This window comes from Hyla sarda, chromosome 4 (genome assembly GCF_029499605.1).
Source record: "Hyla sarda isolate aHylSar1 chromosome 4, aHylSar1.hap1, whole genome shotgun sequence".
NCBI lineage: Eukaryota > Metazoa > Chordata > Amphibia > Anura > Hylidae > Hyla > Hyla sarda.
In genome coordinates this window covers 406915127-406933931 of record NC_079192.1, presented here as the reverse complement: position 1 = coordinate 406933931, position 18805 = coordinate 406915127, and the positions used below count along the sequence as shown (strand labels likewise).

Sequence of the window (18805 nt, the reverse complement as noted above, 5' to 3'; positions counted from 1 at the left end):
TCTTGCCCCAGCTCGCATTGATGTGCCATCCTGGATGAGCTGCACTACCTGAGTCACTTGTGTGGGTTGTAGACTCCATCTTATGCTACCACTAGAGTGAAAGCCCCGCCAGCATTCAAAGTGACCAAAACATCAGCCAGGAAGCATAGGAACGGAGAAGTGGTCTGTGGTCACCACCTGCAGAACCCCTCCTTTTTGGGGGTGTCTTGCTAATTGCCTATAATTTCCACTTGTTGTCTGTTCCATTTGCACAACAGCATGTGAAATTGATTGTCAATCAGTGTTCTTCCTGAGTGGACAGTGTGATTTCACAGAAGTGTCATTGACTTGGGGTTACATTGTGGTGTTTGAGTGTTCCCTTAGTTTTGGGCAGTGTACAGAAATATTTATATGCAAAATCAAAAAATGTTGCAGTATCTTGTAATACCTTATTTATTGGACTAACAGAATTTTGTAGAGAAGCTTTTGGGATTCCTTCCTTTATCAAGTAAAAAGCAAATCTGCTTATGACTTGATAAAGGGAGGAATCCCGAGAGTTTGTCTCTACAAAATTCTGTTAGTCCAATAAATAAGGTATTACAAGATACTGCAACATTTTTTGATTTTGCATCACTGGACTAATACAGCTACTCAAATTTAATATATACAGTCATGGCCGTAAATGCTGGCACCCCTGAAAAGTTTCAAGAAGATGAAGTATTTCTCACAGAAAAGGATTGCAGTAACACATGTTTTGCTATACACATGTTTATTCCCTTTGTGTGTATTGGAACTAAACCAAAAAAAGGAGGGAAAAAAAAGCAAATTGGACATAATGTCCCCAAACTCCAAAAATGGGCTGAACAAAATTATTGGCACCCTTAACTTAATATTTGGTTGCACACCCTTTGGAAAAAATAACTTATATCAGTCACGTCCTATAACCATCAATAAGCTTCTTACACCTCTCAGCCGGAATGTTGGACCACTCTTCCTTCACAAACTGCTCCAGATCTCTTATTGGACGGCGCCTTTTCCCAACAGTAATTTTAAGATCTCTCCACAGGTGATCAATGGGATTTAGATCTGGACTCATTGCTGCCACTTCAGAACTCTCCAGCGCTTTGTTGTCTTCCATTTCTGGGGCTTTTTGACGTATGTTTGGGGTCATTGTCCTGCTGGAAGACCCAAGATCTCGGACGCAAACCCAGCTTTCTGACACTGGGCTGTACAATGCGACCCAAAATCGGTTGGTAATCCTCAGATTTCATGATGTCTTGTACACATTCAAGGCACCCAGTGCCAGAGGCAGCAAAACAACCCTAAAACATCATTGACCTCCCCCATATTTCACTGTCGGTACTGTGTTCTTTTCTTTGTAGGCCTCATTCCATTTTCGGTAAACAATGTTACCAAAAAGTTCTATCTTGGTCTTATCTGTCCACGAGATGTTTTCCCAGAAGGATTTTGGCTTACTAAAGTTCATTTTGGTCTTGCTTTTTTATGTCTCTGTGTCAGCAGTGGGGTCCTCCTGGGTCTCCTCCATAGCGTTTCATTTCATTCAAATATCGATGGATAGTTCGCGCTGACACTGATGCTCCCTGAACCTGCAGGACAGCTTGAATATCTTTGGAACTTGTTTGGGGCTGCTTATCCACCATCCGGACTATCCTGCGTTGACACCTTTCATCAATCTTTCTCTTCCATCCACGCTCACGGAGATTAGCTACAGTGCCATGGGTTGCAAACTTCTTGATAATATTGCGCACTGTGGACAAAGGCAAATCTAGATCTCTGGAGATGGACTTGTAACCTTGAGATTGTTGATATTTTTCCGCAATTTTGGTTCTCAAGTCCTCTGACAGTTCTCTTCTCCTCTTTCTGTTGTCCATGCTTAGTGTGGCACACACAGACACACAATGCAAAGACTAAGTGAACTTCTCTCCTTTTTATCTGCTATCAGGTGTGATTTTTATATTGCCCACACCTGTTACTTGCCCCAGGTGAGTTTAAAGGAGAATCACATGCTTGAAACAATCTTATTTTTCCACAATTTTGAAAGGGTGCCAATAATTTTGTCCAGGCCACTTTTGGAGTTTGGTGACATTATGTCCAATTTGCTTTTTTTACTCCTTTTTTGGTTTAGTTCCAATACACACAAAGGGAATAAACATGTGTATAGCAAAACATGTGTTACTGCAATCCTTTTTTTGTGAGAAATACTTCATTTTCTTGAAAAATTGAATTGGTGCCAACATTTACGGCCATGACTGTATGTATATCTCAGAAGATTTTTTGCATTCTCCAATGACTTACCTCTCTGGATTTACAATTTCTTCAGTAACAAAGGTAATATAAAACCTGGGGGGGAAGTAAAAAAAAAAAAATTTATAATTGCATTCATTGTGTCCAATCCAGAAAAAAAGACAGTCACTTGCAAAAGTATTCATACCTTTAAGGTACCCCATACTCTTCAAATGTGGGCATTGATATCAGTCGAAATGTGGGAATTGATATCAGTCGAAAGTGTCCTGATACTATGGACTTTAGCAGAATCAGTCAATAGTGTATGGCGGTCTGTCCCCTGTCTCCTGACCCCTGTCTCTTCATTACACACCCGTCTCTTCATTACACACCCCTGTCTCTTCATTACACACCCCTGTCTATTCATTACACACCCTTGTCTCTTCATAACACACACCTGTCTCTTCATTACACACCCCTGTTTCTTCATTACACACCCCTGTCTCTTCATAACACACCCGTCTCTTCATTACACACCCCTGTCTCTTCATTACACACCCATGTCTCTTCATTACACACCCCTGTCTCTTCATTACACACCCCTGTCTCTTCATAACACACCCCTGTCTCTTCATTACACACCCCTGTCTCTTCATTACACACCCCTGTCTCTTCATTACACACCCTTGTCTCTTCATAACACACAAACCTGTCTCTTCATTACACACCCGTTTCTTCATTACACACCCGTTTCTTCATTACACACCCCTGTCGCTTCATAACACACCCCTGTCTCTTTATTACACACCCCTGTCTCTTCATTACACACCCCTGTCTTTCAATTACACACCCTTGTCTCTTCATTACACTCCCCTGCCTCTTTATTACACACCCCTGTCTCTTCCTTACACACCCCTGTCTTTCCATTACACACCCACGTCTCTTCATTACACTCCCCTGTCTCTTCATTACACACCCCTGTCTCTTCATTACACACCCCTGTCTCTTCATTACACACCCCTGTCTCTTCATTACACACCCCTGACTCTTCATTACACACTCCTGTCTTTTCATTACACACCCCTGTCTCTTCATTACACAACCCTGTCTCTTCATTACACACCCCTGTCTCTTCATTACACACCCCTGTCTCTTCATAACACACCCCTGTCTCTTCATTACACACCCCTGTCTCTTCATTACACACCCCTGTCTCTTCATTACACTCCCCTGTCTCTTCATTATACTCCCCTGTCTCTTCCTTGACCATTTCCAGGTGCTTAGTAGCCCCCATCACCATCATTTGCTGTGGTGTAATTAACAAGAAATCTGGACTATAACCATATTGACTTTGGCTATGAATCCAGGTTCTGTTTAGGACCTGATGATGGTCAGGTTCAAGTAGGGAGACCTTTAATCCTGCTTCAGCTGCTGGTGTAATGATCTGGGGAGCCATTGCATACAAAATTCGGTCCCCCTAGTAGAGATCTGAAGGACAATAACAGCTCAGCGATACATGCAGCACATCCTGCGGCCACCAGTGTTGTCTCTCATGGCTTTCAGCTGCCATTTTTTAGCAGGATAATGGTCGCCCGCACACAGCAAGGGTTTCCCAGGAATGTCTTCTCTAGATTACAACACTTCCTTGGCTTGGTCACCAGATTTATTACCAAGCATTCATGGTAAACATCAACAGGCTGAGCTACAACATGTGCTCCAGGAGGCCATAGTGACCTAATATGCCTCCCTTCCCAACCGTATCTCATCTTGGATCCAGGTTAGAGGTGCCCAGCAGGATACTAGAACCTCCTCTCTATTGTACAGTTTTCCCTAATAAATACATACTTTCCCTGTAAGGCTGTATTCACACCATTTTTGGAGATACAGCAGCCGGATACAGGGGGAGAATTTAAAAAAACGTCCGCTGCTGTATCCCCGCAAGACCTGCGCAGTCCTCCATTCATTTTTATGGCCTGGAAGGAGTCAGATAGTGACTCTGGTCGGCTCATCTTTTAGCCTGTATCAGTTTTATTGCCAGATTAAAAACTGTGGCAAACCATGGTCTTCACCCGGCAACAAAAACCATCGGTCCAATACCACAAAACTCATACGGCCCAAAAATAAGCCAAGCGGAGTCACAATCTGACTGTTGGGCGCATTCAAATGAATGGTGTGAATGAGTCCTAATATTGTAATCTCTGTCATATATTCCCCTAGCATTTACATATAAGGTTTCATTCCATCCCAACAACTACTTATTGGTGTGTTCTTTTTTTTTTATAAATGAGTGTAACATTTAGTTAATTCTTAATCTTGGCGAAATCGGTGGAACCAGTTTTGATGTCCAATGCTGTCCCACTTTTCGGGTGCTAAAATGGTGGAAATACATAGGCTAACAGGATCTTTAAATTGTGAAATCAATAAAACCAGACATTCTGTGTTATTATTCTGTGGCACATTTTGCCCCCATGGTTGTCGTGTCTTGTTAGGTCTCAGGTCGCAATCATATTGACAATCATAAGATGCAATGTCACAATGTTGCAAGCTTTATGCCGCGTGACCAAAGTCGCCACGTAGACCAAGACTTACAGATGGCGGGGACACAACGCTACCTTCATAATAAGAGTTGACTCCTATTATTGCAGTCTTTTCCTGTATTCACCAGCGGGATGACTCCCCATGGCTATAATACATGAACAGAACTACTTACCAGCCTCCAAAGGCAAACATTCCCGAGTAAAACGCCAATGGAATTTTGTCCAAAGCCAATGAACTTGTATCGAATGCATTCTGAAAGTTTTCTGTCTTTCCTGCAATCAATAAAATACTTCTGGGACACGTTTTTTGCTATACATCGAATGCATACACGTAAAAGCATAAAAAAAGCATCAAACCGTAAAAAATCGTATTGCTCAATACCTCCATATTATATATATATGTGAAGTGTATACTTCATATATACTATGAAAATCACATTGATTTTCCAACACATAAGTACTGGCAATGCAGGGGGGTTGATCACTGCCTGATTCCCCCATAGTTCACAGTCATCAGGATTTTCAGGAATTTACAATAAAGTTTGATTGACATCAAATATCTATGAGGCCATAGCTATAACACATGAACACGTCTTACCTTCTGCTAAAGCCATTAAACCAGGTATAATTATCAGTCCAATAGCCACAAACTTCAGCACTGTGAAGGTGGTCTGGAGGTTTGCCGACCAGGTGACGCTCCAACAATTCAGAGCAATGAGGAATGCTGCAGAGGAGGAGAGGTAATATATATATATATATATATATATATATATATATATATATATATATATATAAAAAGATGCCTGCCACTTTAAAGGCAATGTCCGGCCACACATAAGATTAACATACTATAATACTGCCTTCTATGTACAAGAATATAACTTCTATAATACTGCCTCCTATATACAAGAATATAACTACTATAATACTGCTCCTATGTACAAGAATATAACTACTATAATACTGCTCCTATAAACAAGAATATAACTACTATAATACTGCTCCTATATGCAAGAATATAACTACTATAATACTGCTCCTATATATAAGAATATAACTACTATAATACTGCTCCTATAAACAAGAATATAACTACTATAATACTGCTCCTATATACAAGAATATAACTACTATAATACTGACTCCTATATACAAGAATATAACTACTATAATACTGCTCCTATATACAAGAATATAACTACTATAATACTGCTCCTATATACAAGAATATAACTACTATAATACTGCTCCTATATACAAGAATATAGCTACTATAATACTGCTCCTATGTACAAGAATTTAGCTACTATAATACTGCTCCTATATACAAGAATATAACTACTATAATACTGCTCCTATGTACAAGAATATAACTACTATAATACTGCTCATATATACAAGAATATAACTACTATAATACTGCTCCTATATACAAGAATATAACTACTATAATACTGCTCCTATATACAAGAATATAACTACTATAATACTGCTCCGTTATACAAGAATATACCTACTATAATACTGCTCCTATATACAAGAATATAACTACTATAATACTGCTCCTATATACAAGAATATAACTACTATAATACTGCTCCCTATATACAAGAATATAACTACTATAATACTGCTCCTGTATACAAGAATATAACTACTATAATACTGCTCCTATAAACAAGAATATAACTACTATAATACTGCTCCTATATACAAGAATATAACTACTATAATACTGTTCCTATATACAAGAATATAACTACTATAATACTGCTCCTATGTACAAGAATATAACTACTATAATACTGCTCCTATGTACAAGAATATAACTACTATAATACTGCCTCCTATATACAAGAATATAACTACTATAATACTGCTCCTATGTACAAGAATATAACTACTATAATACTGCTCCTATATACAAGAATATAACTACTATAATACTGCTCCGTTATACAAGAATATACCTACTATAATACTGCTCCTATATACAAGAATATAACTACTATAATACTGCTCCTATATACAAGAATATAACTACTATAATACTGCTCCCTATATACAAGAATATAACTACTATAATACTGCTCCTGTATACAAGAATATAACTACTATAATACTGCTCCTATAAACAAGAATATAACTACTATAATACTGCTCCTATATACAAGAATATAACTACTATAATACTGTTCCTATATACAAGAATTTAGCTACTATAATACTGCTCCTATATACAAGAATATAACTACTATAATACTGCTCCTATGTACAAGAATATAACTACTATAATACTGCTCATATATACAAGAATATAACTACTATAATACTGCTCCTATATACAAGAATATAACTACTATAATACTGCTCCTATATACAAGAATATAACTACTATAATACTGCTCCGTTATACAAGAATATACCTACTATAATACTGCTCCTATATACAAGAATATAACTACTATAATACTGCTCCCTATATACAAGAATATAACTACTATAATACTGCTCCTGTATACAAGAATATAACTACTATAATACTGCTCCTATAAACAAGAATATAACTACTATAATACTGCTCCTATATACAAGAATATAACTACTATAATACTGTTCCTATATACAAGAATATAACTACTATAATACTGCTCCTATATACAAGAATATAACTACGATAATACTGCTCCTATATACAAGAATATAACTACTATAATACTGCTCCTATATGCAAGAATATAACTACTATAATACTGCTCCTATATTCAAGAATATAACTACTATAATACTGCCTCCTATATACAAGAATATAACTACTATAATACTGCTCCTATATACAAGAATATAACTACTATAATACTGCTCCTATATACAAGAATATAACTACTATAATACTGCTCCTATATACAAGAATATAACTACTATAATACTGCCTCCTATATACAAGAATATAACTACTATAATACTGCTCCTATATACAAGAATATAACTACTATAATACTGCTCCTATATACAAGAATATAACTACTATAATACTGCCTCCTATATACAAGAATATAACTACTATAATACTGCTCCTATATACAAGAATATAACTACTATAATACTGCTCCTATAAACAAGAATATAACTACTATAATACTGCTCCTATAAACAAGAATATAACTACTATAAAACTGCCTGAAAGTATAGACTTGGCTTACCAATACCAATGGCACTGATGAGTTTGACAGTGATGGGGGGTGCGTTGCAAGGTACAAACAGAGGCTCTATTAAGTAGCGTCCAAATGCTAAACAGACCACTGCGATATTTGCTGGCCTGTAAGCAAACACACAAGTAAGATGTTGATCCTGCTGTATCTGTTATGTGTGAATGCAGACATGTATATTCCCATTCACTGACAGCAAGCAGAGGTCTTAGAAGTGGCAAGGCATTGATACGATATTAGAACCAAATATCTCTATACATCACAGTCAAAAGATTACTTTGCTGAAGCCTATTGGCACATCGCCATTGTTATGCTAATAGCCAGCCCTCTTGTAGCCCACCTTTTACAAAAAAAACATGTTAAATAAGAAAAATATAAAAAATATATATTTAAAAAAATTATATATATATATATATATATATATATATATATATATATATATATATATATATGCACAAAATGGATTGCCGCTCACCACACCCGCAGCTGCTCCTGAGTTCGTGCTGCGGACACGCCGGTTCCGCCTCCGGCTCACACAATTGACAGCAAAGAAGATTTGCAGATGAGTACTTGTATTTGCTTTTCCTCGACTCAAGTCAGGAATCAATGATGTAAATGTTTACATTGTTCTTTAACATAATTCTATTGTAACAACAAATGCCTTGGGCGCACCTAGGTGTGAACATGTTCCAAAAAATTGGTGTTTCCCAACTCGATGCTCCAGCGCCATGTTTTGTATGTGAACGATTTTATGATGTGTATGGTCATGTGACCGCTATTTTGTGTATTTTAAGACGTTCATTGTGGTTGTTTGTTACCTACGACTAAGCACTCCGGTGCGAAACGCGTCAGGCTTCTGTGTACTGCGTCCTGCTGAAATAAAATTCTGAGTTTTTACCTGCATACTACAGTTCTGTGCCGGACTATCTTCTTTGCTGTCATATATATATATATATATATATATATGTGTATATGTAACAACAATACCTGATCATGACAAACTCAGCCCAGAGTCTTAGGAAGGCTGGAACCGGGCCGAGGGTCTCCAGCAAATAGATGTAGTGCCCACCAGACTTTTTGATGGAGGTTCCCAGGTCTGCATAAGACAACGCCCCTAAAACAAAAACAGAGAGGCTGAAGATCATGGAGGTCACATTAGTAGGATGAGGACAAAATGTCTTCTGTTACAAATCCTTATAGTTAGGAGGCTTGAATGATGATAACAGGGTGTCAGATCAGTGTCTGTTTTCGGGGTGTCTGACCACTGAGAAACCCCCATGGTCACCTGTACCGGGCCCCAGCTACTTACACGTCCTTAGCAGACTCTGGCCCCCAGCTTCCTAGATGGACTCATCTCTGCTGCCGGTGTTGGATAAGCGTGACATCACATGCCCACCAGGAAGGTGCAGGAAGGTGCAGGCCAAGGAGGGGTAAGTACAACGGGCTTCGTACAGGAGATGGAGTGGGCCCCAGTGGCTGGACCCCCTGCGATCAGACACTTATCCTTTATCCTGTGTCTGATAAGTTCCATTCCCCAGAGTTCCCATTTAACATCACCCCTGAAAAATTTTCAGTTTATGGCTAAGCTTTAAAAAGTTTTTTCTCCTAAAAATTTGGCAAATTTAAGCTACCTTCTATAATATTCCAAAATACAGCTAAACATATTAATTCGACTCCAGCTGAATGATTCATAGTGAAATCTAAAGCAGTCCGAAATGTCCCCACAATCCTACAAAGGGGAAGGATCCAACCACAGCCTTGCTTTAAGTTGCCTGCCGATTCCACCTCCGTCTATACAGATAAAACGAACAGTCTTCAATGTTAGGTGTCAGTATGTTTGTCGTCAGATACACCCTAATAGCTCAGAGGTCGCTGTACACATGTGATACTTGTTGGCCGACACATATATCTCCTTGAACATTCTGCTCCACCAAGCTTTCTTATGTTCTGAATAGAGATAGGAGGGCTCAGCCCCCAACAAAAACTTTTGGTGGCGGTTTATCTACCTGAGGAAAAAAAAAGGATGGGGCAGTTAAAATGGCAAAATGCCTGACCCTTCTCATCAGACAGGGAGGCTCCAATATTAATAGACATTCAGCCGGTCCCACTGAAATTGGTAGATTCGTCTGACTTTTTTTTTAATTGTTCATAGGGGCTTAGCTCAGCCCCTCTAATGCAGGAGGACAGTTCATTCTTCCAACATCAGATCATTGTCCTGTCACGTCGGGCGGGGAATAGTGAGGCCCTGCGCTCATTCCGGCCACTGTGCCTGCCTATTTGCATAACCACCCTAGACAGCGGTTCCACAACTGGGCTAAAGTGCAGAGATGTCACAAGTCAAAACAACAAACAAAACACAGTACAGAGGTCAGAGATCAGGTTAAGACACAATGGGTTAATAAAAGCAAAATCCAGAGAGCCCAATATAGCAAACAGACAGATAGACAAACAAAGCGGAATCAGACAGGTCAGAGTCAAAACCATAAACTAACGCAGTACTAAAACACTAAGCAAAAGGGAAGTCCAATGCAAACAAGGGTCAAACCAAGTAGACTACAAGGCACATAATGGCAGAAAAAGTAATGTTAAATAAACAGGCAATAGGTCAGAGAAATGTATAAGGCAAAGCAGACAGAACGTTAGAGACACAGGTATGAGCTGTAACCACAATCAATAGGCAGGAGCAGAATGTGGCCTTATCAGTTTAGGAGGGTGCGGCTGCTAAGACCAGAGCTGAAAGGACCTGCCCCTGCAGATCCTGAGTGGCCAAAACGAGGCACTAGATACCTGGCCATGTTAAAATCGTAAGATCAAGATCTCTGCAGACATTGAGCCAGTAGGGAATGCTTAAAGATTTCAGCTCTGCAGAATTGTTAATGCAGCCCTGGAGTATATTACAGTCTTGTAATCACTTACATGTTTTTTTTTATATGTTCTTTGTAAGTTTTTGTTTTAATATGTGACACAGTGTAATATGAATATTTACACTGTCTTCTTTTAGTCATGACTAAGGACTTTTGGTTCAAAATGCGTCGGCTTTACTAATGATGACGTTTTTATTATGGCAAAATATAGATTGGAATTTTTTATTGGGGCTGGAAGATTCTTCTTATATTTTCAGTTTGTAAATACATTACATTGCTTTTCTAGTTCTCGTCTTTAGTTACAAATTGACTCAACCTTTTATGTAGATCCATTTTATATTTAAAAAAAAAGTGTTCAGAGGCACACATAAAATTTCAAGTGAGTCATCGAAACTTTTTGGTACTGATAGTACTGTTTTTTATTTCTAATCCTTTTCTATTTTTTATTGTAATTTTTTTCAATCTAATTTTAGTACAATATTATGGGGGGGCCACTTTGCCTGAATTGGTTTATTAGTCCCATGGACTTTGTCACAACAGACTGGCCCAGATCCTATGTACTAGAAAGGGAACTTTTTCTGCGCATGCTCTGTGACCTGTGCAGAGGTCATTCTACAGGGAGGGGGAGGCTAAGCTCTGAGCTCCAGCTATTGTGAATGGTGTTGTATCTATAAACTGATGTCGCCTTTCATTGTACTCCTGTCTGTGATAAAAAGGAGAAGACTTCTGAACCTATACAGAAAAAGTCTCAGCTTAATATTAGGCCTAGCAGCTAGAGTGAAAACTGCAAGATTTCAGGGTTATTATGTTATAATAAAAATATTAATATGGAAAACTAGAAAAAAAAACAAGCTTCTTAAAATTATACTTTTAACATAGAAGCTTGTTTTAAATAATAGGTAATTTTCCGATTCACCTTAAAGTGTAGATAATATTATATGTATATTTGTAATATACATTGGTTAAAAAATGTCTATATTCTGTGTGAAATAATGATGTCCCTGCAGCTATTGCCTGTGTGTTTCTGTGAGGAAGTGAGGGTGGGACAAGCAGGGCTCTGTGCAGGCTCCTGGCTTGTCAATCATCCTGATGTGTGAGCCAGGAGCTTATCATAGAGCCTCAGTACACAGAGCCCTGCTTGTCCTCAGTGTACAAAGCCCCGCTTGTCCTCAGTGTACAGAGGCCCGCTTGTCCTCAGTGTACAGAGCCCCGCTTGTCCTCAGTGTACAGAGCCCCGCTTGTCCTCAGTGTACAGAGCCCCGCTTGTCCTCAGTGTACAGAGCCCCGCTTGTCCTCAGTGTACAGAGCCCCGCTTGTCCTCAGTGTACAGAGCCTCGCTTGTCCTCAGTGTACAGAGCCCCGCTTGTCCTCAGTGTACAGAGCCCCGCTTGTCCTCAGTGTACAGAGCCCTGCTTGTCCTCAGTGTACAGAGCCCCGCTTGTCCTCAGTGTACAGAGCCCCGCTTGTCCTCAGTGTACAGAGCCCCGCTTGTCCTCAGCGTACAGAGCCCCGCTTGTCCTCAATGTACAGAGCCCTGCTTGTCTTCAGTGTACAGAGCCCTGCGTGTCCTCAGCGTACAGAGCCCCGCTTGTCCTCAATGTACAGAGCCCTGCTTGTCTTCAGTGTACAGAGCCCTGCGTGTCCTCAGTGTACAGAGCCCTGCGTGTCCTCTGTGCACTGATATGGACAGAGGTGTCAGCATAGAGCACTGTGGTCAAACTGGAACCACACAACTTCCTGTGGAGCATACAGCAGTTGATTAGTGCTGGAAGGATTAAGATTATTACATAGAATTAATTGACAAATCTGTTTAACTTTCCAGCACTAGTTGATATAAAAAAAAAAAAAAAAAAAGTTTTCCACTGGAGTACCCCTTTAAAGTTGCCAATTGAAGCCTTGTCTACTGTACCAGTACTGTACTACTGAGTGACACAATTGGTACAGTACATAGTGCATGAGTTGCACAATTTGGGGGTGTGATAGGTAGCAGTCACGCCAAAGCATTGGTGCCTGAGGGGACCCAAGGGACATTTGTCCACATAAGAAGACACCAGAATTATGTACAAAAACTGTACATAGTAACTAGGAAGGGTCATGTTAAGAATTGTGCATTAGGGTCCAAGAACGTTCGGTTACGTCGCTGGCACAATGTCATTAGGCAACATGAGAGATTGTGCATGAAGTTGGATCTACTCACCACACATAGAGAGAAATCCAGAGGCCACCCAGATCAGGAGGGACAGACCTACATTACCAGAGTTTTTCAAAACCCCCTTCGGAGATATAAAGATCCCACTTCCGATGATCGTCCCAATGGTTAATGAAATGGCACGGATCAAGGTAATCTTCTTCCTCAGATAAACAGCCCCATCTTCCGTCTTAATCCCACCATCTCCTGAAGTCTCCTTGGAAGCCCCCATCCCTGTGTACAGCCAGAGATCTCCCTTCAGCTCTTCTCAGTCTTTGGACATGAACATTCAGTATAAGTCGGGGGGGGGGGGGGGGGGGGGGTTCTCCAAGCATTAAAAAACAAGGCTTCCTCTCAGTGTATCCCGGCCCCTGACTGGTCACGGCCCCCGTGTTGCAGGAAGCAAAAAAGTTCAAGTCTCACCGCTGGGTCCAGTCATTCATAAACACATAATTCCACCTTACATCTGCATTTACGTAAGGGGGGGGGGAGGAATTGGACAGACAGTCCAGTCTCATGAACGATTGCCAAGTGATGTGAAGGGACATTCCGAAAAGTACATAACGTATTACAGTTTATACAAAGCACGTCCCAGACTGTATCAATTGCATCACATGTAAGCAACATGATGTAAATCATTATACCCCAAAATAAATACAGCCCCTAGATCGTACCCCATTAAAGGGGTACTCCGCCCCTAGACATCTTATCCCCTATCCAAAGGATAGGGGATAAGATGTCTGGTTGCTGGGGTCCCGCAGCTGGGACCCCTGTGATCACTGTGCGTTAGTTTAGAACATTGGGCGCGGGTGTCGGGGGTCGTGATGTCACGGCCACACCCCCTGTGACATGACGCAAAGCCTCCTCGATGCAAATCTATGGGAGGGGGCGTGGCGGCCGCCACGCCCCCTCCCATAGATTTGCATCGAGGAGGCCTGGCACGACGTCACTAGAGTCATGGCCGTGATGTCACAACCCCCCGCCGCTCGCTCCAAACGTTCGAAACAAAATGTTCCAAACGCTGGGGCAGCAGAGTACCCCTTTAACTTAAAGACTATGTGGGTTATTTATGAAGCCTTTTACCCTTGTTTTCCTATTTTGGCGCATCGCGTTTTTTTTTACCGGCTTTTTGTGCGACTTTTCATACAGGCGCATTCCGGTGTTTTGCTGCGGTAGACGTGTTCTGAGTTATGTTTTTGCAGTGGTCAGGAATTTAGAAAACGGTGATTTAAAAAAAAAAAAAAAATCGCATAATTTGGCGCAAATCACCACCAAATAGAAAACATCATCCAAACTAACTGTGGACAGCATTATTAAAAAGTCGCATAATTGTCGCACGGGTTAATAAAGTCTCGCACCAAAACACCGTATAAAGTGAAGTACTGAGCAAGAATTGGGATCAGCACCTGATTTGTCACTTGTAATAAATTTGGCGCAGGTACAGTTTTCACCACATGAATTAATGGTGTAAAAAGACGTGCCCCTAGGCCACTTTTCATCAATACCCCCCCTATATTATTTGTAATACAAGTAAGCAACATGACCTGATTCATTACACCCCAAAATAAATAGAGACCCTAGATCATACCCCATTAACTAAAACTAACTACGGGGCAGGCTAAGCACATAGGGGGAGATTCATCAAAACCAGTGTAGAGGAAGAGTGGTGCAGTTGCCCATAGCAACCAATCAGATCGCTTCTTTCATTTTTAACAAGGCCTTTGAAAAATGAATGAAGCAATCTGATTGGTTGCTATGGGCAACTGGGCAGCCTTTACTCTGCACAGGAATTGATAAATACCCCATATAGAGACTCCAGACTACACCACAAAACAAATACAGATCACACAAAACAAATACAGACTCCAGATCAGACCCCTAAGCAAATAGAAAACACAGACCAGACCAGCTATAACAATACAAGTCCCAAACCTGCCAAATATATACAGGCCCATGTAACTCCTAAATATTATCTAGACTCCAGATCAGACCCCCACCCCCACCCGCCAAAAATATAAATAAATACAGACCCAAGAGCAGAACCCCTAGACAAATATATATATATATATATATATATATATATATATATATATATATATATATATAGAAAGCCCAGACCAGACCAGCCAAAAAACTACAAATCCACAACCCCCTATAAAAAAAAAAAGACCTACATAACTCCTGAATCTCATATTGACGCCCAACCATACAAATGAGATTTACTGCAATCCCATGCCATAGGTAATTCCACTGACTGTCATCTTACAGCCGGTGCCAGTGTCAGCATAGGCCCCTAAAAAACCTAATGCCAATATAGGTATTGTAGGGCTGAAGTGGCGCACTACCATGCTAGTAGGATAGAGCTGGAGATAGACTATATAATGCAGTGTTTTGGCGTCTGAAGGGGAGTGCGTGCGGTTGAACCACATGAGGTGCGCGAAAAACCTGCTGTGGCTTGAGAGGGAGAAAAGGTCCGGCCTTGTCCGCCAAGGAAGGTCAGTGGGCTGGAGGCCAAAGAAAGTGACAATTGCCCGAGTAGCAGCTGTGCAGGGTCAACTAAGAGCTGTCAGGGACCCAAGTTTAGGAAGTTTAAGAGTGGTGCGGGGAGGCAAGGCCTGAGTAAAACATTTTTTCCCACCGGAGTACCCCTTTAAAACCAACAAACTCTGACAGTGTACAACCTGACTCTCAGTGGGCCAGTTGGGTATCACATGGTTCCTGGTCCTAGTAAAGGACCACTCAAGAGGGGAACCTTAAACTTGAGTGTAATGACATTCAAGCCCCATGGGGGAGATTTATCAAAACCTGTGCAGAGGAAGAGTGGTGCAGTTGCCCATAGCAACCAATCAGATTGCTTCTTTCATTTTCCACAGGCCTCTTTAGAGGCCTGTGGAAAATGAAAGAAGCAATCTGATTGGTTGCTATGGGCAACTGCACCACTCTTCCTCTGCACAGGTTTTGATAAATCTCCCCCCATGTCTTTAAGTAAATGCTGCAACCATTAAACGTTTGTGCCACCAATTTTTTTGTCCTCATAAGAGACTATTACTTGCAATTTTCCGATTGAAAACACTATTCAGTGCTGTGCATAGCAATGATCAGTGTTATCAGCGCTCTGCTTAGGCTGCCTGTATTGACAGAGCGCCGATCCACGGAGGCAGCTAGGAACGTTGCGATCACGCTGTGGAGGTCCCGATCAGCCCATTGAGTTAACTGGCAACCATTTATTTAAACTTTTTAGATGCCAGGTCAACTTTGATTTTGCCATCTGAACAGTTAATGATGGGCATCGGCCCACCCATGCCTTTGGGTTTGGGCGGGCTCATCAAATTCCTGCAGCTCAATCGCGGGAGTACTATGGCCTACTATCGCGGGAGTGCAAATGGCCGCCAGAGGTCTCTTATCAGCCTCTGGCGTGCAGGATTGTCGATCTTTTTGTGCAACCTGCAGAGTCAGGCTGTAGAAGAAGATCGCCGATAGTACTGATTAGTACTATGTTATAACATAGCGCTGGACAGTACATTGCAATCCATTGATTGCAATATATAAAAGCATAAAAGCTCTCCCTCAATAAAAATTAGAGATGAGCAAACTTACAATAAATTCGATACGTCACGAACTTCTCGGCTCGGCAGTTGATGACTTTTCCTGCATAAATCAGTTCAGCCTTCCGGTGCTCCTGTGGGCTGGAAAAGGTGGATACATTCCTAGGAAAGAGTCTCCTAGGACTGTATCCACCTTTTCCAGCCCACGGGAGCACCTGAAAGCTGAACTAATTTATGCAGGAAAAGTCATCAACTGCCGAGCCGAGAAGTTCGTGACGAATCAAATTTACTGTAAGTTCGTTCATCTCTAATAAAAATATATACCGTATATCACCTCCTTTTCCTATTAAAAAATGTAAAAAAATAAATAAAAAAAACACTACATATTTGGTAATGTCCGAACTATAAAATAAAATGTTCATGATCCCACACGGTGAACAGTGTAAAAGTAATAAAAATGCTAAACGCCAGAACTGCTGATTTTTGGTAAAAAAAATAAAAAATAAAAAAAAATGATAAAAAGCGATCAAAAATTTCCACCAAAACAAACATATACCAATGGAAACTACAGATCACGGCCCAAAACCAAAGCCCTCATGCAGCGCCGTATACGGGAAAATAAAAAAGTTATACGGGGTCGAAATAGGACAATTTTTTACAACGTTTTTTGTTCTCATAAAAGTTTGACAAAAGTTTGTTTTTCAAAGGACAATAATAAAAAAGAGAAGCAAGTAAACATGGGGATCATTGTAATCATATTGACCCACAGTATAAAGAGAACATGTCGTGCACTAATTGCGTTGTATTTTGTCGCTAGCCCCTAAACCCCCCCCGCAGAGTTTGTTTTTTATTTTTTTTGGGCTTCGCTATTCATTTTATGGTACCGTATATACTCTAGTATAAGCCGAGTTTTTTTTAGCACGATTTTTCTTGCTGGAAACACCCCCCTCGGCTTATACTCAAGTGAACTCTCCGCCTGTCAATCCCTTCCTTCGTCATCACCCAGACCCCCCCTTTAGTTTTCTACTCACCTCCCCTCGGTGGGAAGGAAGGTTGAGCTGTTCCGGGCCCTCTATGCTGCGGGGACCAGCTGGTGGGGAGGGTTAGTGGTTCCGGGCTGTCCATCTTCACCGGGGGGGCCCTCTTCTCTGTTCCGGGCAGGCCCTGGACTAGTGACGTTGCCTTGACGACGACGCACATGTGTCGTCGGCAACGTCACTAGTCCAGGCCGGCCCTAAGCGGAGAAGAGGGCTTCCCGGTGAAGAAGGACAGCCCGGAACGATTAACCCTACCCACCGGACAGTACCTGCAGCATAGATGGCCCGGGCCAGCTCACCCTTCCTTCCCACCGAGGGGAGGGGAGTAGAAAACTAAGGGGGGGTCTGGGTGATGACAAAGGCCGCAGTGATCTTCAACCTACGGACCTCCAGGTGTTTTAAAACTACAACTCCCAGCATGCCCGGACAGCCGATGGCTGTCTGGGCATGCTGAAAGTTGTAGTTTTGCAACATCTGGAGGTCTGCAGGTTGAAGGCCACTGATGAAGGGATTGACAGGCGGTGAAGATGAAGGGGGGGGATGATGACAGGGGGGGATGATGACAGGCGGTGATGATGAAGGGGGGGATGATGACAGGGGGGGATGATGACAGGCGGTGATGATGAAGGGGGGGATGATGACAGGGGGGGATGATGACAGGCGGTGATGATGAAGGGGGGGATGATGACAGGGGGGGATGATGACAGGCGGTGATGATGAAGGGGGGGATGATGACAGGGGGGGATGATGACAGGCGGTGATGATGAAGGGGGGGATGATGACAGGGTGATGATGACAGGGGGGTATGATGACAGGCGGTGATGATAAAGGGGGGATGATGACAGGCGGTGATGATGAAGGGGGGATGATGAAGGGGGGGATGATGACAGGGGGGATGATGACAGGCGGTGATGATGAAGGGGGATGATGACAGGGTGATGATGACAGGGGGGGATGATGACAGGCGGTGATGATGAAGGGGGATGATGACAGGCGGTGATGATGAAGGGGGGATGATGACAGGGTGATGATGTCAGGGGGGGATGATGACAGGCGGTGATGAAGGGGGGGATGATGACAGGGTGATGATGACAGGGGGGGATGATGAAGGGGAATTGATGACAGGCGGTAATGATGAAGGGGGGGAATGATGACAGGGTGATGATGACGGGGGTGTTAATGACAGGGGTCTGGATGATGAC

General features: G+C 41.7%; 1 protein-coding gene across 6 annotated transcripts in view; it reads right to left on the bottom strand.

Moving 5' to 3' along the window:
* Positions 1-18805, bottom strand: part of LOC130267569 (cystine/glutamate transporter-like) — a 37991-nt gene that overhangs the window by 5317 nt on the left and 13869 nt on the right. For 2 of the 6 annotated variants that reach the window (XM_056517553.1, XM_056517555.1), the window contains exons 3-7: positions 8957-9083; positions 7964-8079; positions 5359-5484; positions 4934-5033; positions 2296-2340 (exon numbers count right to left, since the gene is read on the bottom strand). In XM_056517553.1, the coding sequence (XP_056373528.1) occupies positions 2296-2340; positions 4934-5033; positions 5359-5484; positions 7964-8079; positions 8957-9083 (514 nt within the window). The other 4 variants (XM_056517552.1, XM_056517554.1, XM_056517556.1 and 1 more) reach the window with 4 other exon arrangements.